This window comes from Solea solea, chromosome 17, assembly GCF_958295425.1.
Source record: "Solea solea chromosome 17, fSolSol10.1, whole genome shotgun sequence".
In the NCBI taxonomy this organism is placed as follows: Eukaryota; Metazoa; Chordata; class Actinopteri; order Pleuronectiformes; family Soleidae; genus Solea; species Solea solea.
In genome coordinates this window covers 9233981-9257897 of record NC_081150.1, presented here as the reverse complement: position 1 = coordinate 9257897, position 23917 = coordinate 9233981, and the positions used below count along the sequence as shown (strand labels likewise).

At 41.6% G+C, this 23917-nt stretch overlaps 2 protein-coding genes across 4 annotated transcripts; both read right to left on the bottom strand.

The window, feature by feature from the left end:
* Positions 1–310: 310 nt before the first annotated feature.
* Positions 311–10244, bottom strand: fez2b (fasciculation and elongation protein zeta 2b). 3 transcript variants are annotated; one of them, XM_058612682.1, is made up of 11 exons: positions 9856–10244; positions 7284–7392; positions 6940–7053; positions 6158–6299; positions 5386–5513; positions 4844–4993; positions 4487–4567; positions 3897–3972; positions 3739–3804; positions 3014–3041; positions 311–2603 (listed from the first exon to the last, which is right to left on the bottom strand). In XM_058612682.1, the coding sequence occupies exons 1-10, from the start codon at positions 10161–10163 to the stop codon at positions 3031–3033; spliced, it is 1185 nt and encodes a 394-aa protein (XP_058468665.1). In that variant the 5' UTR covers positions 10164–10244; the 3' UTR covers positions 311–2603; positions 3014–3030. The 3 variants fall into 3 exon arrangements, with proteins under 3 accessions (XP_058468665.1, XP_058468664.1, XP_058468666.1); XM_058612681.1 differs by lacking the exon at positions 3014–3041; XM_058612683.1 differs by lacking the exons at positions 3014–3041; positions 4487–4567 and having other exon boundaries at positions 9856–10243.
* Positions 10245–12150: 1906 nt separating this feature from the next.
* Positions 12151–23780, bottom strand: wdr26b (WD repeat domain 26b). Its single transcript, XM_058612680.1, has 14 exons — positions 23036–23780; positions 20942–21041; positions 20194–20250; positions 18335–18471; positions 17510–17607; positions 17264–17420; positions 17011–17149; positions 16587–16727; positions 16081–16200; positions 15664–15809; positions 15303–15381; positions 15061–15190; positions 14653–14847; positions 12151–14457 (listed from the first exon to the last, which is right to left on the bottom strand). Exons 1-14 carry the CDS (start codon positions 23338–23340, stop codon positions 14432–14434), a joined length of 1830 nt encoding a protein of 609 aa, XP_058468663.1. The 5' UTR covers positions 23341–23780; the 3' UTR covers positions 12151–14431.
* Between the last annotated feature and the right edge of the window lie 137 nt (positions 23781–23917).

Sequence of the window (23917 nt, the reverse complement as noted above, 5' to 3'; positions counted from 1 at the left end):
GATTCTTATTCTATATTATATATGGATGCCGTAATGTTTTTTTTACCATCAAAAATAAAAGCCTAACTCAACGCTCTAACCCAGGGGCTTTTGAAAAAGTGCTTAACCATAAGGACAATAACTGAAATATAACGAATTAATGCATTACCGCTTTGCTTAACCCTAACCTAACACTACAACCATGTCATATCCCATAAACTAAGTGAGGACCAGCTAAAATGTCCTCAATGTCCCAAAGTGTCCTCGCTTCCTATGGTTTATAAGTTGCTTGGTCCTCACAAAGACATACACACACGTTACGGAGACCACATTAAAATCTTCACATATTAATTTATTTGAAATGAATCACAAATACAATGTGGGCACAAACACTTGTACCATTACAGTCATTAACATGGTTAAAAAATAAAATAAAATGAATGAACGTTACATAATAAATTAATGAACTGCAGTACCACTTGTGACAGTAAACATAAAACCCCATCCTGGGGAATTATACTGCATTAAACACAAAAAGTAACTAGTTTTAAGTACAAAAACAAAAGGTTTTCAGGCATTTACAAAGGCAGCCTCCTTATCTATTGCTTGCTCTGTTGTACTTATATATAAATATAAATCTCTAAGCTGTAGTTACACTGATATGTCTAAGAGACCAGATGAGGGGTTCCGGTCTGGGACGAGATCCTTCACTGACCTCCATGCTGACTGCCACGTCATTATAAAACAATTCACACAGTCGGTGTCAAAAACGATTTGAACTGAAGCGTTTGATTTACAGATTAAGATGAGCTCAGGGTCGTTTTCTTAAAAAGGCCCGAGCTTCTGTGTTTGTTCTCTTTAATTCTGTTCATATTTAACTAGTTTGAAGGTTTTTTTGATATTTCATTGCCACACCTAATTGAGATTTCAGTGTGACATGACTATATCTGTAAACAACCAAACAAACGTACAAAACAAGAACATGTTGTTTGCAGCGGTAAAGTGCATGCAGCGCATGCTAGGCTGTGAATGTCAATGTTTTCAAAAGCTGGCATAACAGTACATAAAAATAATTAAAAAGTGAGATTCTCTCAGCGTTTATGAAATCATAAATGGAGCCCTCACATTTAAGCAACCCTTTGTGCAATCCTCGCCCAACATCCCTCATCTCCATCCCACCACCTTTTACTTCCTCTTATACCTGCGTTCAAGTTATCGCCACTATCGTTATCGAGGCTACCCCGATCACCTCGCCCAGGTATTCAGAGTGTGACAAAGTTTTTTTTTTTTTTTTTTTTTTTTAAAAGTGCAGTAACTTGAAGTCTAGCTGTTGTCAGGAACACAGGAAGCTCATTTGCGTGTCAGTACCTTTTCAAAACACGATGTTAAACCTCAAACACAAAATGATTGTACCTGAGAGCTGAACTAGAGACGAGTGTGGTTCATCTGTAATAGCTGGTGATCTCCATGTGAGTTGCTGATGAGTGTGGTTTCTGGATCTGGTTTAAAGCTGTTTAAAAAGGTTCACAATAGGGGTGAAGAGAAGGCGCAGGATACGCACGACAGCAACAATGTCACGCGGGACACGTTTTCTGCATCCTAAATTTCTACGCTTCATCTAACAATAATGTAATGCAGGTAGAACTACACTTAAGTTACGACGTGACCAGATCACTGACAGACGCAAGTCCTACCACAGAAAAATGACACCCACAACTCACAAAGTTTAAAACGACACAATTTTCCAATCTGACATAACTACACTACTAATGCAACGACACAAATGTGAGGAATCTGCAGCGACGATGATTGTGAGGGAAGTGATACAGTTGCTGGGGCTGGGGTCACTACCTGAGGGCTCAGAGGTCAATGGACAGCACTTACTACAAGTGGAAACTGGCAAGTCCCTAATCTCATTCAAAAAACAGACTCCTTATCCAAAAATATGCTTTACATGTTTGTTCATCTAGCTATTTACTTAAGTCAATTCCCCTTTTTCCAAGACGTAAAACATTCCCCAAAACTGTGCAAATTCACTTAATCATATCCAAAATATTTTTTCATTCTAACATTCCACAAACTGCTAATATAGAGCGTAAAGTTAAAACTAACATGCAGAGACGACAGGTGGAGCTACAATTTAAGATTGTTTTTAAATGAAAGGGTTTGTTCTTAAACTGAAGAGGAAGAAAAAAAATACACAATGACAGTTGATACCAGATAATTAAAAAAAACAAACAAAAAAAAAACTGATATACTTCCTTGACCTGTTCACAAGCCACTAGGATATCAGGAAGTGAGGTGTTGAGATTAATACTGATTACTGGCATCTGTAGATAAGTCATCATGCAAAGGGTGGAAAATTATCAGGCAATAAAAAGTTTAAATATTACAAATTAAAAATGACTATACAGACCAAGGAGCTATATCTAAGAGTTAAAAATCTTCGCAACAACAGTTGAAGAAGTGAAAAGAAAGTATATGTTGTGAAAAAGTTTGGAGAAAGGGTTGGATTTAGATCCATGATCTGAATTCTTCCAGGTTACCAGAACCCTCCTCTGATGGTCCAGTGGAAGGTCCAGGAATCGCGAGGCGACACCGTTGGATTTACGTGGGACACAGAACTGTGGAGACAACAAAAAAAAAGCATATTTATGTCAACTGTGTTGTTCTACAGGAGCAGTGAGATCTTCAAGGGTGGAAGAGCAACTACCACATGGAGAAGCGAGGGGTGTGGTGAGGAATCTAGCTATGGATAAGAAGCAAAAAAGTGAAGAGCGACGAGCTGCTGCCAAGACTGTGGCAAAAGGAAAACAGAGTGAGGTGCAAGTGGGTTTGGGTGTTTTCGGGGGAAGGTGCGCTGCAGCCACAAGCGCCGAGCTGCACGGCACGACAGGCGCGACAGCGAAGAGCGAGTGAGGGAGAAGGTGCTACTACACAGAGAGAGAGAGAGAGAGAGAACGAGAGAAAGAGAAAGGCTCATGGGTGAAGACTGAAGGTGAAAAGTCTGTTAATGTGTGAGTGCCTCACAAACCTCAGTTTCCACTGCTCTCATACCAGAGCTACCCAAAGGACAATGCAGCACAGACAAGAGACAAGGAAGGCACATGGTCAACAGTGAAGGGTGGCACGACAAGCATGGCTTTTTCTTTTCCTTTAAATGAACGTTTTTTTTGTGATACTCCTTTTCTACCAGTTAATGTTGAACATTTACTTCCACCTCCAAGCAGAGGAGGGAAGAGTGTCTGAGTGTCAGGTGGAAGTGACAGAATCAGAAGTCACTGGGGCTGTGTTTTAGTTTAGTTGGACAAACGGTGGAAACAATGACGCAGTTACCATCGTTCACTTCCTAATTGGTTCACCTCGGCCATGACTCGACTCTCGGCTGTGAACAAGTTTCCTCAAAACTTGATTTCAGTGTCAGTTGTTCCACTTTTGTTGTATCTTGTCAGTAATACCAACTGAAGCTAAGCAAACAACTGCAGAGGAAGGAATCAACTTCCTGTTTACACCAGCATGCACGTGCCCAGTGTACCTGAATGGTCCCATACTGTACACTTCTAGATGTATTAATATTCTGGGCGCAGATTGTTTTTAAGGGGAAAAAGCTGTTTTTAAAATGAAATCACAGCAGTATATGGATGTCGTTTTAGAAATAAAGGCTCACTGATCCTCAAAACAAACGTGACTGGACATGACAGCTGTCGCCCAGCCAGCTGTTTACTTTCTGTGGTCAAAGCATAAAAAATTGATATTTACCTTTGAGAATGTAGTCTGTGAGCAGGGCAGGTACCTTCTCACTGTCGTCCCTCATGGCACGGAGGACTATCAAGAGAGCAGTACATTAGTTTACATTAAAAAAAACAAACCAAAGTGATTATGTCATAATGTGTGTGTGTGTGTTTCTGTACACTTACTCTTTGTGAGAATCTGAAGATCTTCTACTGATGGCGAGCCTGCTTTCTTCTCATAAGGGATTACTGTGGTCAGGTACTAAGGGGAAAAGATCATAAACAAGAACATACAATTATTGTCATTAATCACTTTGGTTCTAGTCTTTTAATTTATTTTTGGCACAAAAATATCCCAAAGTGATCTGAAATAAGCTTTTTTCTGTGATAAGTGACAGCAAACTTATATTTAACTGTAAGTTGGTTTCCGAAGTCTTTTGGAGCAAAAGTCCAACAACAAAAAATAATGATAATGATGATAAATAAAGCAGTGATTATGCAACAGTATATTGACATGAGTGAAAGCTGCAAACATGAAAATGGTGAGTGATTGCGTCATGCTTTGTTGAAAGAAAGTTGAGAGAAAAAAACATATTTTCAAAAGCAACTGGAGAAAAAAGTGAACAAATGAAAGAAACGGCTATAAGAAATGGCACAAAACTCCGTTGGTGGCACGAGCTGTAGAAAACAAATACGCCACAGTGGAAAAAAGAAAGAAAGAAAAGTAAAATATTCATTATTTTGTTTACTGCTGTGGAGAGAAAGAGCAGGGGCACCTGTTTGTCCCCTCCTGTGTTGCCAAAAGTTTGACGGAGGCCATTTTGAATGACATTGGACAGTCCCTCCAAAGTGAGGAGCTGAAAGGAGTGAGAAGGAGGAGGGAAAAGAAGAGTACAGAGAGATAAGGAAGTTTCTAGAGAGTAAATTAAAAGACAGAAGGAAAAGAAACTCTTGGCACAAAGCTTAGAGTGCTAGAATAAAAGCAGCTTTGTCATGCAAAACTGCAAACACATCACACTTATCTACAAGTGTGTGGCTGCGTGTACACGTATCTTTTTCACTTGTCATTAACGTCAGCATGCATTCAGTGTTCCGTGCTCATCTCAGTTCATGCCTCCCACACTTTGACTCACAGTGCCTGGTATGTGTGTGCTGGTTGTCCTCTGGCCGTTGGTCATGGTCGTCGTCATACTCCTGATTTTCTTCCTCTTGCGCAGCAGCTCGCGGTGCTCCTTCTGTCTGTTCTGCACGTCGATGATCAGCGAGATGAAGCTGTTCTTCACCTGTTTTAAGGCGGAATTCAGGTTTAATCGTGTTTGTTTTAAAGAGAACACCATAAAAATAACATCTGCTGTTAAAAATGACACCATGGCAGACACCGAGGCAAAACTATACTCAAAAACGTCCTCTCTCTCTCTCATTAGCCTCGAGCGCTGCAGTCTGTTCGCAATGTACAACAGATGTCCAATTTGGCTCAGCTTTCAAGTGTTTATTTTTGATAAAAAATGAATCATCACTGAAGATGTGTGATTTTAAAGTCAGCTAAATGCTGTTAATGGAGTCATTTTTATTCTGATTCTCCGCTTTTCAAAAACTCAACAGACATGGTTCCAGTTAATATTTCTCGCCTTGCTGTAGTGGCACTGAGGCAACTAAGTGAGGCAGATTAAAATACCTCCTTTTCATAGTCCAGTTCATCCCGCAGGGCCAGAGCCTGGATCAGCTCTTCACTGAAGCGGCGAATGGTTGTTTCCACCTCCTCCAGAGTCTCGGTCAATTCAGACACAGACAGCTGACGCAGCCCTGAGGATTGGTGTACAGACACATTACTCGCAATGAATATGACAAATACAGACACTTTGTTCAAGCTTGTATTTTTGAACTATTAATGATTTAATTAATAGTAAGTCTTTCAACACAATTATCATTGAGCAAAGTCTGGAAAAAGTCTATAAATAATGTTCTTGTTCTGATCTTTTTGTGACAAACACTAGATTCCAGTGTGTACATATTAAGGTAAATGAGTTTTTGTACCATACTGTAGTAAATACACAGAAAATATGTGGGATAAAAATCTATATGCTTAAGGTAAACTGGGAGCAACTGCTCCGTCTACATCACTCTATAATAAGAATTAGTATCCAAGCCAAATACTGTAAATGATGTTGATTACATAAACACACAGTAACAACACGGCTGTCTGTTTGTATTTGTCACACATTACATAACACTGGTATCACATGTGCGTAGTTGTTTCCCGTGTACGAGACTGTCTGACCTATCACACTTCATTGAGTCAATTAGAAAACTGTCAAACACACACGAGTCTCTCGAGCAGCCGAGAAACAGAACTCAATGAGATTTACGATGTTTCCTTCTTGCCACTGTGTCGCTCTCTTAAAAGCCATCATCGCAACTTTAAGTGTGCACACTGCGCTGATACTCACGGTCGGCGCAGCTGGTGTTGGAGGCGGAGCGCTTCAGAGCGTGGAGGTCCTGGGAGAGCATGGACAGGTCGGACTGGGAGGGACTCTCATCATCCTCTGGGTCTGGAGACTCCTGCATCATCTCTTCAATCTCCTCTATCACCTGGACCACGCCACACAAAAATACACACACAAAGTACACATTCATCATTCAGGTTTTGAGTGTATTTTGTCATAATAATTGTTTTTGTTTGATGATTCTTTCAATCTGAAGCTTTTGTGAGGCCACACCTTGCAAACCTGTGATCACCAGATTCTAATCATGAATTTCCCATGAACTATCTAGAATGTAGCAGCTTGACCTATAGTCCACTTTCTAGTCCTGACAGCTTCTTTGAACTAAAAATGTTAACACTTACTATGTCACATAAAAGAGGCAACATCATTATTTTGTACCATTGTCTCAGATGCACCTGTCACTGCATGTGGCTCTCTCTCTTTGCGCAGTTGTTTCTGTCTTTCTCACAAACACGCTGACCAGTCTGAGTCCACCTGGCCGTCAACAGCACAAGGGGACATCGCGCTGCTTCTCTCAACTGTCTTTAGCAGGCAGACTTCTTTCCAACGGTGGTGGTTTTTGCTTTGGCTGTACGTGCAGCAGGCAGCAGACACAGCCATGACACCTTCCCCTCTCTGTGCACCTGTCCCTCAGCTCAGACGCAGACGACATTAAACTAACCCAGATACAACATACGGACTATGTGCGAACATAAACGTGACACACGCGTGTGTGAATGTGTCACCTGTTCAGCTGTGAAGAGTGGCTCGTCGTTGATGCAGGAGACGATTATTGAGTGCATATCCATCTGCTCCCTCAGCTCCTCGTCATCCGACAAATCCAGAGACTGGTTATCCAACTTTTGCCCAGCAAGAATGGAGAAGAGGCAGAGGGAGAGACAACTTTGGGTGAGACAACAGATGAGTAATGAAACAGGTAGAAATGAGAAGAGCGGCCTGCTTATATTTTGTGTATTTGCTCTTCCTCAAGAGGTAAGCATTTCTTAAAGTGTGCAGATATGGAAATCAGTCAGTGTGCTTGGAAAATTGCACTAGAACAGGCTACAGTGTATGTCTGTGTGTATTGTACCTCTTGTTCCGTTAGGTTGAGGACAGGCAGGTGTAAGGAGCGAGTGTGCGATGTCTTCCAGTTCACAGGCATCACGTTGCCATAGTTATCTGTCAGAGCGTTCCACACTCTAAGGGAAAAAAATGTGTGATTTAATCAGGACTGGACAACAATAAACAAAATACAGTTTTAAATTTTCATCTTAAGCACACAGTGTATACGACAAACCCGGTTTCTTCTCTTTTTGTGGTGACACAGCAATAGTTGGAAGTATCATCTTATCTGAACACCCCCTCACCACTTCACCGAGTTCCTGCTGCAGCATCTCACAGCTGTCGCCTCAACCCACTGACGAATGTAACAACTCTCTAATCACACGCTTCCCTGAGGATATTTAACTCATATCTGGTACTTCAACCTTGAAGCTGAAGTCTTTTTTAACATTTGCAATCATTTTTTCAAACTCTCTTTTAAGTTGATTGACCTTACGGGATAATTCGCCGTACATTCTGTCTAAATGAGATGATAGGCTTCTTTGTCGAAGCATAGTAGATATTTTAAAGTTGTGACATGAATTGGTCAAAAATAAATAAATAGTAAAATATCAAAATCATGTAGTGCTTGTTAAACTTAACACAAAGTGGATGCATGTTACTAGAGTAACTGGCTACAGTTTATGATTCTTCCAGGTACTAGAAAAAAAAAACGGTAGGTAGTTCACATTTTTCCCTAACAAATTAAACAACAAACAAAAGTGAGTAGGTGCAGGAAATGAAATTCATTTACACATGCAAATCCCTGTGTGTTTTTTTTTCTTTCTGGCCCCAACCGCTGAGAGCAGAGGGAGGATGGATGCTGTGAACCCATGTGTCAGAGTGGCTCTACATCGTCATTCGCTTGCACACGCACACACAAATGTTTACGTAACTTGCAGGTTTCTCCCTGAAGTGCTCATGCACAGCTTGGCGAGTGAGGGGCAGTTGGGTTCTTCTAAATAGGACAAATGCTGGCAGGAACTATTGTGCCACAGGCCACGACTCTGTCTTAGACACGTGAGTGTATGCCAAAAACAAAACCCACTAGCTTCAGTTTCACTGAGAGCATTTTTTAAAGTGGAGTCAAGTTTTCATGGCACCAATTTCTTTGTTTCCATTTCAACCCTGTCCCAATTTGCCTGAATTACACACTTGAAAACATTTATGCTGCGGACATTTCATCTCATCCAAGTGAACATGTCATTAACGTGCACAACTTTACTTTATTGCATAAACACTCTGCTCTTTCTACACACACACTAACCAAAAGCCACTTCATCATCCATCATCATCAACCTCTGTTGTTCTGACTAGAGAACTTAAGCAACTGGGCACGTCGTGCAAAGGCGCAGCCATCCAGAAAAGACCCTAACTGAGCCTGGCACTGCTCTCTGAGCTTCACCAGGCTTCTGTCCAATTATTTCACCCTGTCCTTCCACTCTTTCTTTAACTGTAACAAGCACACAGGCCTTTTCCCCCTCCATCTGACAAAAAGAACACCATTAACAGTTCAGTGCTGTTTCAAGAAGCTCTCCTCAGTATGAACATTAACTTGTTGCTCCAGTTTCAGTGAAGCATGTCCAAGAAGGTGATGTCCAATCAATTAAGGCTACTTCACACCCAGTATGCACCACTTCCACTAAATCTAAATAATCAGCTTATTTCTGTGTTGTAGGTATTGCATGTTGCAATGTATTTATATTTGGTTTGTGGTGATAACCTAACATTAGATCATTATACAGTCTACATATACCAATATGTAGACCTATAATGAGCATGCTCTAATTTAAGATTCCCACTGGGGACAATTTGCTGTTGACTTGAACAAAACTCAGCATCTGAGCCTCTAATAGATGTTTTCTTCCCAGATGTTTTGAGCAGTTTAAAAGCCATCAAAAAGAACCGAAATAAGCTTGAGCTGAACAATGATGATTTTACACTTACTAAAAGGGTGTCCAAGATGACATATTTAGCTCTTCATCTGACCAGAAGTGCACATTCACAAATAATTTAATGAATTAAAAAACAACTAATGAAAGTGATTAAACAGCAGTCAATGTGGCATGGAATCCAAACACAGACACACATACACAGAGACTAACACTGGGGTACATGCATACAGATACACTAACAAAAACACAGAAACCCACATTTTAAAACGAAAAACAAAACATACAGACACTCAGAGACAGAAAGTAAACAGATACACAATCAATTAAAAACTTAATAGTTGAAAAAAACATGTGCACAAGTGCATTAAACTCTGTATTTGACATTCACAGCCTGACACTACTTCACGGTTCGTAAATTCAAGCTAAAGTTAAGAGAATAAATTAAAAAAAAGGTGAAATTTGCGGTCTTGTATTAAGTGTTCTCTCCTTTAGCAAAACACAAAAGCTAAACTTTCACTTGACCCTGATTTACAGATAAGCTGCGGTTTCCTGACCCTCACCTGCTAACATCCACAGCAGGTTAGCCCGGCGGAGCTACAGCGGCTAGCTCGCTAAGAGATTAAAAGTTATCGTCAATAAAATCCCACAGAAAAAATTCACACTCACTCGTCGTCTTTCAAGAAGTTGTCCTCCGAGATAGGTTTAATGGGGGCGATGTTTTCCGTCGTTGTGTTGTAATTTCGGAAGCAAACTGTCAGCTTCTCTTCGAAGTCGTGGACGAGATCCTCCATCGACTTGAAGCTGCAGATCTCCCCCGAGAAACTGTTGTCCAGGTCCGAGAAGTCGTCTAGGCCCGACGACGGGTCGCCCACGTTAGAGTTGAGCTGGTCCAGCTGCTCGGCGGACTCCGAGGACGGCTTGAATTCGTTAAAGTCCTGCCAGTCCTCATCGAAGTGGGCTAGCGGCGCCGCCATAACTACAGCGGGAGCTGGGTAAACAGCCTGATATTCTCCACGATGGCGCTCCGACACTGGAAGTCACGAACTACTAGAGCTAGAGAGAGAGTTGAGGGGTAGCTGTGACGTCAGTGGGGACGCCCCTCCCCTTCCAGATGGAGCAAAACAAAACAAAACCGTCATGTCTGACGGGCTTCTGCAGTAAAAAATGTAATTCATAAAATATTACGTCTCTAATTATCATAGCATATATTCATGGGGTCCTATTTTCTTGTGAATAAAATAACCGATTTCCCCAGAAAAGTCGATTAATGCTGCTCACAAACAAACAGACACAGGCAAAACACAACTTGCTTTGTGGAGATTAAAAAAAAAAAGAGAAAAGAAAATGCAGGCCTGTACAAAGGGGACATTTTCTGTTATTAAGGTTTGGTCACAGCTTTCAGAATTCTCTTGAGACAATGGAAAACTGCTGTAGCTTCAGACCTGAAAGACTGGTTATGTGCGTCAGTTACTGATTTCAATATGTGATATTACCCAAACGGATGCCTTAAATAACATACTTTTAGAAGATAACTAGATTTGGAAATATACCACCAGGTGGCGCACATAATCTGCTATATATTCAGAAAGAATCACATGACAACATCAGCAATAATACAGTATGTAACCAGGACATTAAAAAAATAGTCACATTCACTATCTGGAAAAACAAGTTAAATCTCCTGATTTTTGTTTGTTTTTCAGATTCATGATTTTATTTCAAATACATGTCTGCATCAATGCATGTGATTTATTCCATAGGTCTTCAAGCTTACACCAGTATCTAGTGTCAATAAACGCTTGTAGCCAACAACAAGGCTTACATAAAATAACGTTAGTTTATTAACAATTGTTGTTTTCATTCCAAATTTGGCATTGGATTTCACCCCTAAACCAGCTGCTCTGACAGAGAAATGGTGACTGAAAACAAAGCAGAGGTTTGACACAGATTCAGCACAGTGTTTTCCACCTCAACACATACTTTCCGTTAAAAACAGGACTCTTCATTAGAACAACCTGGATCTGTCCACCCATAGTTGTGCGGGGTGGGAGAGATGTTTTCTGATGGGTCACTTTCATCATGTCTTGCCCCATCAAATTTCCACGGACTGTGTTCTTTTTTTTTTTGTTTTTTGTTTTCAAAACCCTGAATGTTTTATTGAAAATATGCATACATAACACTTTTCCTACACAACGATACAAAACAGTACAATCACCTTTGTAAATAACACACTGAACGTAAACCCACACATCACCCCTTCCCACCCGAGAATGAGGAACTTAAAGATGCTACAACAAGCCCTTAGTATTCCCCACCAAGCCCAACCCACAACCACCACCTTTACCTCAAAGAGAGAGAGAGAAAGAGAGAAATAAGACATATTTAAATCAGACAATCCCTTGGTAAACTCAAAAAAAAAAAACAGAGAAGACACCCATCAGTTTGCATACAGACATTATTTGCCATCAGCAGGTGATTGATGGGCATTACTGAAACTCTTGTTTGGGTTCTTTGAGAGAATGTCATGCCTCAAGTCGTGAAATAATGTGGGGAGTGGAAGAGGAGTCAATTCTGCAGTCCAGGAGTTGAGGTTTCCACAGAGTGAATGAGATCATGACAACTGATTTGGCTTTGATATGGGTCAGAGAAGTAACAACTATCATTCAACATTGGCACACCGTTTCAGTCAATTACACAGACATGCAATAAAGGAGATTTTCACATGAAGGAAACTCTTTAAAGGCGAGGGGTGGATATTTCAAACCTGATTTGATTATAGGTAACACACTTCCTAAAAGAATCTCTCCGCTCCTATTGGCATGGGTGTTACTGTGCATATTTATTTGTAAAAGTAATAGGAGATAAAATTCAACTGAAGACAAAGGGAAAAACAAACAAAAAAAAAAAGTATAAAAGAAAGTTAAACAGGGATTGTAAAGATAAAAAAGTGAGGACTCAAAGTGTCTGGTTATATTTTAATATGATCATACAGGGATAGAGGTCAACCAAAAATGATATATGTGAACAAAAAAAATTTAAGTAACAAAAAGTTCAATAAAAACAGACAGAAAAGCACTGTTTCCTCAAACATTTTCACTGTATATCAGTCTGTAGCAAATAGTCATTACATACCCTGAAAAAGGGAGGAAGAAAGCTCTGAATGGTGCACTGACCACTGAAGAACTTGGCTGGAGAGCAAATGGGGGAGTTAATGCTGAATTCTCTCTAAGCTCCAAGAGCAATACCCTCAAGTCAATGCTTCTATTAATGCTTTATTTGCAAGAGGTTGCGTATTATGACATCTACAAGATAATCAGTCACTGCTATTGGGATGCATAGAGAGGGCTCCATTCCTTTAGCAATCTCCCATTCAGTTTTAAATCTTACCCAATGCAACCTTTTCTGTGTGGTAGGACACGAGGAGGCTAAGAAAACCTCGTGAATTTATGCCACTGCAGTAGGTGCAAGAGAGCAAAAAAGACCACTCAAAAGTGCAGTTGGGTGGAGGAAAGGGCGTCATACATACTGAAGTGTTTTGTGTGCAACTGTATGAACAGAAAGGCAGTTTGTGTGTGTTTTAGGATTGTAACAACATTCCCCAACACTGGGCTCAGAGACTGGTTCTGATTATTGGTGCCTCTTCCCTCTAGGGCCGTGCTAAACTACTCATCAAGTTTTAACAATCATTTACTTCTCGTATGTAATGACCCATTGCTAATAACACAACACTTTTTTTTTTAACATGCTTTGACCAAATTGCTCTTTCTTAATTTCCTTTCTCTCTTTCCCCCCAAAAAAGATACCAATAACACAGTGCCATTTGAATGCCATGTAGTAAGGAGAAACAAAAAAAAGTTAAATGTAAAAATCAAAGCCCCAGATTAAAAAAAGTCTTCCTTATACAAAATGGCTCTCAAGTAATTTTTTTGTTCCACAGATAGAGGTCCTTATGGGGCTTTGGATAACTTAGAATTGATTTAAAATCCTCTATACAATTTTATTGTGGGTTTTGGAGCATCGGGGAGAGGGAATTATTTTCTGCTGGTGTGAATTTAAGACATACAAAAACACGCACCCACAAATGTCAACTCTCACATTAATGTGTGTATGCATAATTGCTCTCAGCCACTCTCACACACACCCACACACACACACAGGAGGGACAGCAGTCACCGGCCTACAATCTCAATCACACCAGAACCCTCTCACATTAAAAGCTCGTCTTAAGAGAAGGGTCATCTCCTTTCCATCTCCTCTTAGGCAGATGTAATGGAGTTGTGCCGTAGCTAGCTCGACAGAGGGTGTTTCAGGGAGGAGGGGCTGTCAGTTGGAAAACAATACAGTGACTGTCCTTGTTAGAAGTTAAATTAAGGAATAAAAAATTTGTTTTCCTAATGTCGAGAAACAGAAAGTGGAAACTTCACACTAAAGCTTTCCACGGGCACTACTCAAGCTAAGATTCACCTCTTAAATGAGAATAAACGCTATGACTATCATAAAAAATTCCAACATTTAGCATAGCCTTGTTTTTGTGTTCTCTTTCAACTGATTGGTCAGGGTTTCTATGGTGGATTTGCAGCCTTTGTCCAACATATCCAATGCAAAGTGTATAGCAAGAAATGGGGGAAGGAAAAAAAAATACATACAGAAGTGTTGCTATATCCCCATACGTATTATCCTCCCCCAACAGCAGCCCACCCATGTCCATGGAGACATATACAGGTAACGTGAAAGACAGTACAGGCAGACAGATGTAGTCCAATAAGTAGACGGCTCGTCTGCCATGTCAGTCTGGTGGCATCACGGGGACTTGATGTGCTCCAAGCTCAAGGTAGAGGCGGGTCTTCCTGGGAAACTCTGCGAGGAACTGGCACGGCTTGCGACCATGCAGCAAGATGGATAGGGAGAAAGGTCAGTTGAAGGAGGAGAACAGCCGGTTACAGCTCACCAGAGGATGGCGCCACATCCCACTGGCACTGACTGGTTTTCCAGGCCCCTGGGTCAAGATCAGGTTTTGGATGAGGACTTGAATTTTCAGAGTGTCCATCATCACCTCCACCATTTAGTCTAGGCCAGTCTGGAGACAAGTTTTTCTCACTTTTTGTTTTCTCTTTTGTCTTGGTGGCTTTTGTTTGTTATTCTTGACTTCGTTTGGATTTTATTTGCCAGCTTCGATTTCATTTTATTGTGGGATTCTTGGATTGTTGTCAAAGAGAGATGTCATTTTCTCCATTAGTGACCATCAACTGTCCATGTTACTGCAGTTCTCTGAGGACGAAAAGAATACGTCAGGTAAATTAAGCTGCCATGATAATTTTAGTGGTTAAAACCTGAGCAGTAAAAGTACTAATTTTATCTCTTAAATGGTGCAGCTTTACCGATCTTTAAGGCAGTTTGACAGCTTAATTCAATGCTACCCATGATCATTTCTGAGCCAAACACTATGGTAAAAAGGGGCTTTACCGTTGAGTCCATCCACCTCTTGCGATTCGAGGAAGGGCGCGGGACCCCAGACGCGTACTGTGCCATCATCTGACGCAGAAGCCATGAGCCCGGGGATGGCTGGGTTCCAGCTCACACAGTTAACTGTGCGTGTGTGGCCTGTTAGCTCAGCAATGGGAAGCTCACCACGCCGGTGCCAGATATACACTTTGTGGTCTTTGAGTACAAAAGGAAAGACATGTGGGATTTAATTTGAGAGAAGAGAAAAATGCAACAGCTTAAAAGCAAACAAGTGAATCACAGGGAAACACTTTCTATTTTATCTACAATTTAGACAATGAACAATTCAAGAATGACCAGAAAGTGAGACTGCAGCGTATTAGTCTGAACAGCATTATGGTTTTAGAACTTCTGATATTGTGACTGTACCTTCACTGCCACTTGCAATGAAGTCTTCGTTGTGTCCTCCAAAGCAGGAGTGAATGGTGTAGAAGCCCTGGGTTACACCTTGGTACTTCCTCACCAGCACCCGGTCCTGAAGGTCCCACAGGTGTACTCCCTACAAAAAGGTTAGAGAAGATGTGACTGAAGCTAATATAATATCCTGCCACCATGATTTAAGAACAGGTAAACCTATCATTACAAGAGGTAAAATTGGTTAAAAGGCTTACCTGAGTTGCTACATTTAACAAAGCTAATCTTCCATTCTTTGAAACAGTAAAAGACATGACAGGGTGGTCCTCCTGAACTCTGTAAAGCAAATGTAAATCAAACAGTCAGCTATAATGTAGTAGAAAGGGAAACAGTTCATTTAGTTCACAATATGTTATGCGACAAATGGATCCAAGATTGAAAGCAGGTTGATTTTCTTTTTCTTTGAAATTTGATGCATGCTTTCTGAATTGATCCCCCTTTTCAATTGTAAATGCACAAAATACACATTTTAAAACACATCTCCTATCTATTATCTTAAACATTAAATCTCTATGTACATATGTAATCAACAAAGGCGGTACGAAGATTGACACGTACATGTTTCTGTCGGTAAGGTCCTCGAAGTTGTACCCCCTGATACGTTGGTGGGTGTCAGAGGCCAGCACTGTTCTACCATCACCCAGGCACCACAGGCACTGCACTCTCACGCCCTCCCAGGAGTCCAACAAGTTACCATCAAGGTCCTGACAACACAGACAGCAGATTGCGCTCATTTCTTATTTTTGACAGGGGAATGAAAACATTTAACAATATATATGTATATAAATATATATACACATATATAGTTCATTACATATATATATATACACACACACACACATATACATATACATATATATATATATACACAAGACACTACAGAAAGCATACATTACCTTGCGATAGAAAAACATACTTCACATTAAAGCCATTATCAAGTAAAAAATAAAGGGTAGAGGTTGTTTTCAAACTTACACACTGATAAAACTGCCCCCTCTGCCCTCCTGTGACAAAGCGTTTGCCGTCGGGGTTCCACGCCACAGTGGTCAGACTGTCTTCATGAGACTGGGACATTTTAGTCCGCAGCTCCCCCGTCTGGTCAACACAGAGTTTGTCAGAGACAGTGAAAAAATCAGCAGAGATAAAAGTAGGGGGGAAGGGAGACAGCAAGAAGAAACATTAGGTAAGAGTGGGGGAGGGTTGTGTTGTAGGAAAAGAAAGGGGAGGGGAAGGGGTGCGATGGGATAGAAGAGGAGAGTTCATCGAGTTCACACAGTCGATCTATTGAACACTTGCAGTTTGTTTTTCTCTTCCACTTGTTTACTGAATTTCGATTAGAGAGCTCAACTCTTTGAAATGGCCAGTATATGTTCTACTTCTGTATCAAGTAAACGAGAAAAAGGGACTGTCATATCAAAACACTAAGAGGTATCACAAGTGGACGCTTGTACAGTTTAAAGCCCAGATCATAACAATGTTACCTGAACATTCCAGAGCCAGAGCTCAGAGCAGTCATCAGGTCCACAAGCGATCAGGTAAGTGTCATCTGGACTCCAGGCTAAGTAAGCAACTCCGTATGCATGACCCTCGAGGGTTCGCAGCAGCTTTAACTGATGGCTCTCCTACACAAAGGAGAAGGATTAAGGTGATTATGATAAAATGTATCTCGACCCACGAGAGCTGTGCTCTCATGTGCAGCCGTACAAAGATTACAAGTGTTCAACCAAAGCTGAAGCTGCACATTGGTGAAATGTCAAACAGACAAACCGCTACAAGTGTTAATTCCCCTTGATAGACAGTATGTAATGGTTCATACCTTAATTTATGATGCATCTGAAACAATGAAAGATAATATCTAAAGCCAATGAAGATAACATTAGTATATAAGGACAATTTTACACTCACCGGGTCAACTTGCCAAATTATGACAGTAGTGTCTTTAGAGCCTGTCGCTAGTTTAGTGCCATCATTTGAGAATTTGCAGAACCACACCTCATTACAGTGCTCTGTCAGAATCTGCTGCGTGTAACAGGGGAATTGCTTCCTGTAACAAGGAACAAAGACCAGCACATTAGTTTGGTAACAACATAATAAAACTAAGATGCTGCAGTACGAGTCCGCAGGGTCTTGAGGAACCAGAGCAGCCTGCAAAACCAACCTGCTGCAGACGTGATCAACCAGGAGAGAGACTGAGTCTAGGCTACTGTCCAGCTTGGTGTTATGATACAGACAGCGGTCCCTCTGTAGCTCCACCGCTTGCCGCAGCAGGGTCTGCAGTCGTCGTGGGGGCAACATCACAGAAGGTGGCAGGTACGCTACAAAAAAGATATGAGACTCATTGACACCACTCATTAGTTGTGCGTGTAGCTCTACAAGGGTCAGTGAAAACAAGGACACAGCTTACTTTGTAATTTGTCCAGCAGTCTGCAGCGCGATGCAGTGCCCTTGCCCTCCCACTCTGCCTTGGCCCTTAGATCTTCAGCGTGGCTACACATTAGGTACCTGCACAAATACAACCCATTTCAAGCAAAACAATATATACACTTCACAGAAGCAAAGTCCATGAACTTATGGGATAAGCATTTTATGTTAAAAATAGCTACACAACAATAACTGCCTGAACTACAGAATGGTGCAGAACATCATGAAATATGGAAACTGGAATGGGATGATAAACAAGAGACAGACTGTTAAGATGTCAGTACTCAATTCTCACTAAATAGCTACTCAAACTCTTGTAGTCAATGATCAAAGTCCAAACTGATGGCATATTGCACAAGTTCATAATAAGGAAAAACTATGGATTCAAGCCATTGATTTAATGTCACCAAGGTCAGATCTAAATTAGTAAAATAATTTTTCTTAAAGCCCCATGAATACTAAAACTATTCACCCTTCCTACGAGTTCATCCGTGTGACACTGGTGGCTCTTTCAAGGATAAAAAATATGCCTATGAACATTACAGTATTTTCAAGCAGATTTTGAATGTGTAAAAATCATTTCATAGAGGTATACTACAGCATACCTTACAAAATCTGGCTATTAAACAACCTAAAAATGTACAATTTGGAAGAAACTATTCAACAAACATAAAATCTCAACAGTTGAGGCTCAATATCAGTGTTTACAAAAGTAAGGCTTCATTGGTATATATAGTAGCTGTGTGTAGGCACTAGGCAGGCTGCTTTGGTTGATGATTGCGATGAGATATTGAACTTGAAAACATACCCGCTGAGTACGTGGATGCGATCTGTGTTGTACTTGAGAGGCGTCAGCTCTCCCCGGAGCACCTGCAGAGCCTCAAGGACTTTGCCATCCTCCAGATACTCTAGGTACTTCTGCTGCAACAGCAGGAACTTCATACGCTGAGCAGAGGAAGAGAAATATAAAAACAGACGTTATTGTCAGTTTCTCTGTTGTCCTCCTCCTTTTCTTCTCCCTCCGAGCAGATACCTAGTGAGCCCTTTGAACATGTAATTGTTGACTGTGTCGGCCCCTTGCCCCGAACAAAGGCTGGTAACCAATACTTGCTAAATTTAATGTGCACAGCTACTAGGTTTCCTGAGGCAATTCCTTTACGGAAAATCTAAACACCAGCCTTAATAAAGTTTGTCATCACTTTCGGTTTACCAAAACATGTGCAGGAAACCAATTTTATGTCTAAAACCTTTAAGCAGACTTGGTCAACTGAGTCACTAAGTCACAAGGTGCATTAGAGTGTTGGCATCAAACCTTAAAGTCAATGTTGCATAAATATTGCTTTGACCAAGGAAAAGGATGGGATGAGCGAATACCATTTGTACTTTTTGCCATACGGGAAGCTAAGCAGGAGTCCCTTGTGTTCAGTCCCAAAAAGGAGCAGTTCCTCTCGGGTTCCTATGATAAAAATCAATGTGCTGGGTTTTGTCTCGCAGCTTAGAGAAAGGTTGCATCGTGCTACATCACTGCCTAGAGAGGCTCTTGCTAGGTCCCAGGGTAGCATGAAGAGGTTTGACATAAAAAGCAGTGAAGCGTCAGTTTCAGGCCCGGGGACAAAGTGCTGGTCCTTTTGCCAACGCCTGGCTCTGCGCTCTCTGCTCCTTTCTCAGGTCCATACGTTGTGGAGAGCAAACTATCTCCACAAATTATGTCATTTACATGCTGAAACCCTATCTTTCCGTTCAGAGAAAGCAAGAAAAAACTTGGTTTCTTTGGTTTGTGTGGGATCCTCGGTTTAACGGTGCCCCCTGAAGGTCACCGGTGTGGTAGGTTGTTGAATTCTGAGTATCTGTCATCAATGGAGTCTCAATTGTCCCACCTTCCCAAAAACCACAGTCATGACACGATTAATTTAATCTGCTGCAATCCCACCCTGCTCAGTGATGTGCCCTCTCAGACCACTAACACAGTGGTCTGAGAGGGCACATCATGACATAGACGAATGACATAGGAGTAGTAAGAAAAGAAAAATCACTTTATAGGGGTAAAGCTGTGCACTGACATCAAATAAAAAGAGAATTCATTTATATAAGATAATTTGTCAACAAAACATGGTGGTAGTATCAGAGGCTGCACAATCTCATTATTAGAGTATATTTATAGATGTGCCCTGGAGACATGGTATTGTCAGCATCAGTAACTGTCTTCCTTACACTGAGAACCACTGACAAAGTGTTGGTGCTCTTAAACAGCAAACACTTGTCTCTATATGTATTGTTTTTGTTCTTGCCGTTTTAATTTTTCACAGTAGACACAGCACATACTCAAAACCAAGGTAGAACTATGGCCTGGTATGACATATTGTTCATTTATTACTCTCGCAGTAACATATGAATCATCAATGTTTCAATTTTCTATTGCTGAAAAAATGCATCAACTGTTTTTCAGCTATGTGTCAAACAGACTAACACTCATTCTCTGAATCTGATGTGAAATCTATTACTGTCACTATACTTTCCCAGGCATCTTCCAGAACATTTTAGTGTTCACTGTTTCATAACAAGAACCTGCAGCTCTGTACTGAAATGACACGTTTCTAGAACATCAAGCTGTGCTTGTTAAACGGACTGTCATACAGCCTGGTTCAGGTTTGGGCAAAGGGAGCTTACCACAATAGCATTTGGAGAATGCATCAGCGCTCTCAGCTCATTGAGATCATTCTCAGCCTGGACCAAAACAAAGGGAGGTTGGTGGAGGGGAGAGACAGGGAGAGAAAAAGGTTAGTTCAGCGGATTTCATACGTTCACTGGAAAACATAAATTGCATCAAGTGTATATAGGTGGTCATATTCATTTTCAATATGAGCAAGATAAAGCTTGCTACGGTACATATTTGTTTGCGTTTCCATTAGGAATAGTACCAAAATAACCAGCCCCAATCATTCCATTTTTCGGTACCCTTCCCTTGGGGGACCAGAGTAATGGTATGATACGGGTGGAGCTAGACACAAGACAGTCAGCTGGTTGGGGCGACAGAAAAGCGTCACTCCTTTGTGACCAGTGTTTCTTCAACACCCGCAGTCTATTCTCATGCAAAGCTTGATGTGTTGTTGAGACAAACAGCCACAAACCAACAAGGAAAAAAAACGAGAAGCTGTTATTGTCTGTTGTGTCACATTCAAAGTTCTGGTAAAACATGGCTTATGATCTGCCATGTCTGGATGTGATAAACTGTGACCGGATTACGACTTAATGTACACTGATTATGCTTTTACAGGATGCTTTCAGAAATCATAATGTATTGATAGCTTATATATGGGTTGAGTTTGATAGACATGTTTTGGTGCCCATTTTGCAGTACAACATGGGAGAAGGTATTAATCAAACTATTATGTAACCATAGTAAACCAAGACCAACCTTATCCCATTCCCCCTCCATGACATGGTTGCGAAACTTGGTAGCTGATGGGTGTTCCAGTCTGCAGCCTGACTCCTGCATCAGCAGGTCCACTGTCTGACTGCACAGGCACAGAGAAAAGAAGGGCAGACAGTTAGGTAGACATAAAGACTCAAGACAGGTGTTATAAAACAAAAGACAATCACAATACATTAAAAACCAAGTCTGAGAATTATATTTCAGCTATCAAAGGTCAGTCCTTATTCCGAGAATGTGAGCTCAATCAACATAATATTGAAAGTGTGATCATATGAACTGGCACTCCCAGACCAAATATGAATTATAATAATTTAATAATATGACATTTCACCTTGTGGAATACGGTCATGTTTTTATGGATGACAAACTGATGTCTGCAACAGCAGTTTCAGCATGGCGACAATGAAAAGGTGCCACAACAGCATTATTTGTGGACAGTGGGAGGTCCACTTCCATGAAGCAGGCTTCCATTGCTGTTAAAATTACCCTCTCAGATCCTGTCAACCATGAACCACATGCATCTGTCCAAACAGCACCTCTTTGCTAGACACACACCACCACCATCACAAACAGGGCTGCTGGGGTGTGTGATAATGTAAGTGAAATGGGGGGGCTGACACCTTCAGCAGCATGATGACATCATACTCAGGTATCAATGGAGTGGCGCAGCAGCTTTGTATGCAGCCTCTCATCCAGCTGGCTGTTGCTATACTCATTTGATTGCATTTAACCAGCTGAAGTGTAGGGGCTCTGTTTCATAGAAGGGAATGCCTTTCACCCCCCTCAACCCACCCACTTTGTAAACATAGTAATGTTAGGCTGGCTTTTATAATGCCTTATTATGGAAGCTACACTTTCTCTGCTGGAAAGCAGACACCCACATAGGCCGAGCCAACAGTGGCAAGTAACACAGCCACTTAAAAGAAGAGGGTTAGACATATTGTATATCTTTTCAAAAATCACACTTGGCTGTATTTAAGATACAAACACTGCCTTTCCATCTTTAACAGCTGGTGTAAGGCGCATTCCTCAGTCGCCATGAAAGCAAACGATTCTGCTCAACTCAGGAGCAACTGTCGCCCATGGTATTGACTGCTGCTGTCTTAAAATAAATGCATGCCCGTCACTGAAACGGACTGATCGTTGACACGTTGCTGTGACAGTGACACACTAAAGACGCTAATCTAAGAGTGGATCATGTTGGTCATGAAATGGTGCTTACTCTGATGAATAAAAGAGTTGCTCGGAATGACAGTTCAAAAACGTGCAGAGAGACTGCAGTGAATACTAAAATAACCACCACCAGTCTTCATAGCCATGCTCGATATTATTAACCGTGTGGCCGATCTATTCATGATCATCGCATGGATGCCAAAGCTGGAAAACTAAGAAAACCAGACGCAAAAAACGACGTTGACAAACCGCACATTAACATCACCTCGGCAATGGCCCATGAAACGCAAAAACAAAAAACACTAATCCTATCCTGCTAGCGTACTCAAATGAATAATCGAAAAAAAAAAAAATTAATACAGTTTTTCCAAATCTTAATACATTGATCTTATGCTTTGCCAACCGCTGAAACAGTGTATGGATCTTGATTTCAACAATTAACAATATATCATTATAAATACTAGATGATGTAATGCATTTGATTCTGTGCTAAATGTATAACGTTTATCAACGCAACATGGCGCCTCTCGCATTAAAGTCATCTTTCACTCCTCGACGGAGTCCTGAGGCAGAAAGATGGACTGTGTTACATGTTTGTGAGAGGGTTTAAAAGTCGGGGCTGTACGTATCATCTCAGCGCAGGCTAATGCTGTTAGCAATCAAGCTAACTGCTTTATTGTGCAAGATGGACCCCTTCTTTCAACCAACTGCGGAGCTCACAGGCTAACTAACTGCCCCATCCCCCCATGTTTGTGTCTGTCAGGCACACACATCGCCTTTACCAGCTGCATTTTCGCAGTTTCACACCAAACACCGCTGATATGAACAGTACCATATATGTTCAAAGCAAATGTTACATACTTTTGAGGCTATTCTCTCGACTGACACACTGAATAAACTTACTTTAGTCCCAGTCCATGGAGATGTTGCCCTATTAATCGTATGACATCTTCCTCAGCCTGCGTTAGTCGTTTCTTCTTTTTCAGCGAACCGACTTCGGAGGCCGAAGTCGTAGAAGCAGTCGAAGTCCCCGAACCGGGCCCGGTTGAAGACCCGTTACTGGTACCGACAATGTTCCCGTTGTCTGTGCTGGAAAGAAGCCCATTGGAATGGGATCCGCCGGCCGAGGATGACTCCCCGTTCTGTGCGCTGTTCAGGCAGGAAAGCTCCGAGGTTTCTTGTCCCTGTCCTGCCCCGTTTGCTTGCATGCTGCCGCTGAGGATATTGACAACACTTCGGTTAAACTGGATGGCAGAGGTGGCCTGAGAGTGTGGAGAGTGCGAAGCAAGTCCTAGAACAACTCCAGAGAGGCCTGTTACAACTGCTGAAGCCCCGGGCTCTCCTGCTCCCTCCGCCGCCGAGGCTCGGTGCTTCTTCCGCGGGGGCGGCGACGCTCCGCCGGTGTCCGAGTCGGAGGAGGAGGAAGCGGAGGCCAGAGTTTCCTCACCGAGAGCGGCCGTGGTTAGAAGCCGGCGGAGCTCTGGGTGGGAAATGAAGGTTACGCTTCCAGATTTGAGGCCTCGTTGTCGGGCTGTGAGCGGACTGTCACTACAGAAGCCCTGACAGTTAGCCCGTTTTTGTTGTTGTTTCTCTCAAAACAGCTGCAGCTCTAATGGAGTCCTCACGCCCTGACGTAACCGGAAATTCCTACACTACCAAGCTTCCGGGTAGAATATAATCCTTGGGTGGCGCATAAGTACTTAGTTAGCATAATAATTATCTGACAACAATAACACACTCGTTAAAATAATTTGAACGTCCCTAGAGATTTGACAATAAATCCGG

Coding starts and splice junctions, on each gene's coding strand:
- fez2b (XM_058612681.1), bottom strand. CDS start 10,163: ATGGCGGCGCCGCTAGCCCACTTCGATGAGGACTGGCAGGACTTTAAC. Junction 7,393..9,855: donor AACTTCTTGAAAGACGACGA/GTGAGTGTGAAT, acceptor TTTTTCCCTTAG/AGTGTGGAACGCTCTGACAG. Junction 4,994..5,385: donor AACTGGACTATGAAAAGGAG/GTATTTTAATCT, acceptor GCCTTAAAACAG/GTGAAGAACAGCTTCATCTC.
- wdr26b (XM_058612680.1), bottom strand. CDS start 23,340: ATGCAAGCAAACGGGGCAGGACAGGGACAAGAAACCTCGGAGCTTTCC. Junction 17,150..17,263: donor GTTGATCACGTCTGCAGCAG/GTTGGTTTTGCA, acceptor TCCTTGTTACAG/GAAGCAATTCCCCTGTTACA. Junction 15,382..15,663: donor GACCTTACCGACAGAAACAT/GTACGTGTCAAT, acceptor TTTGCTTTACAG/AGTTCAGGAGGACCACCCTG.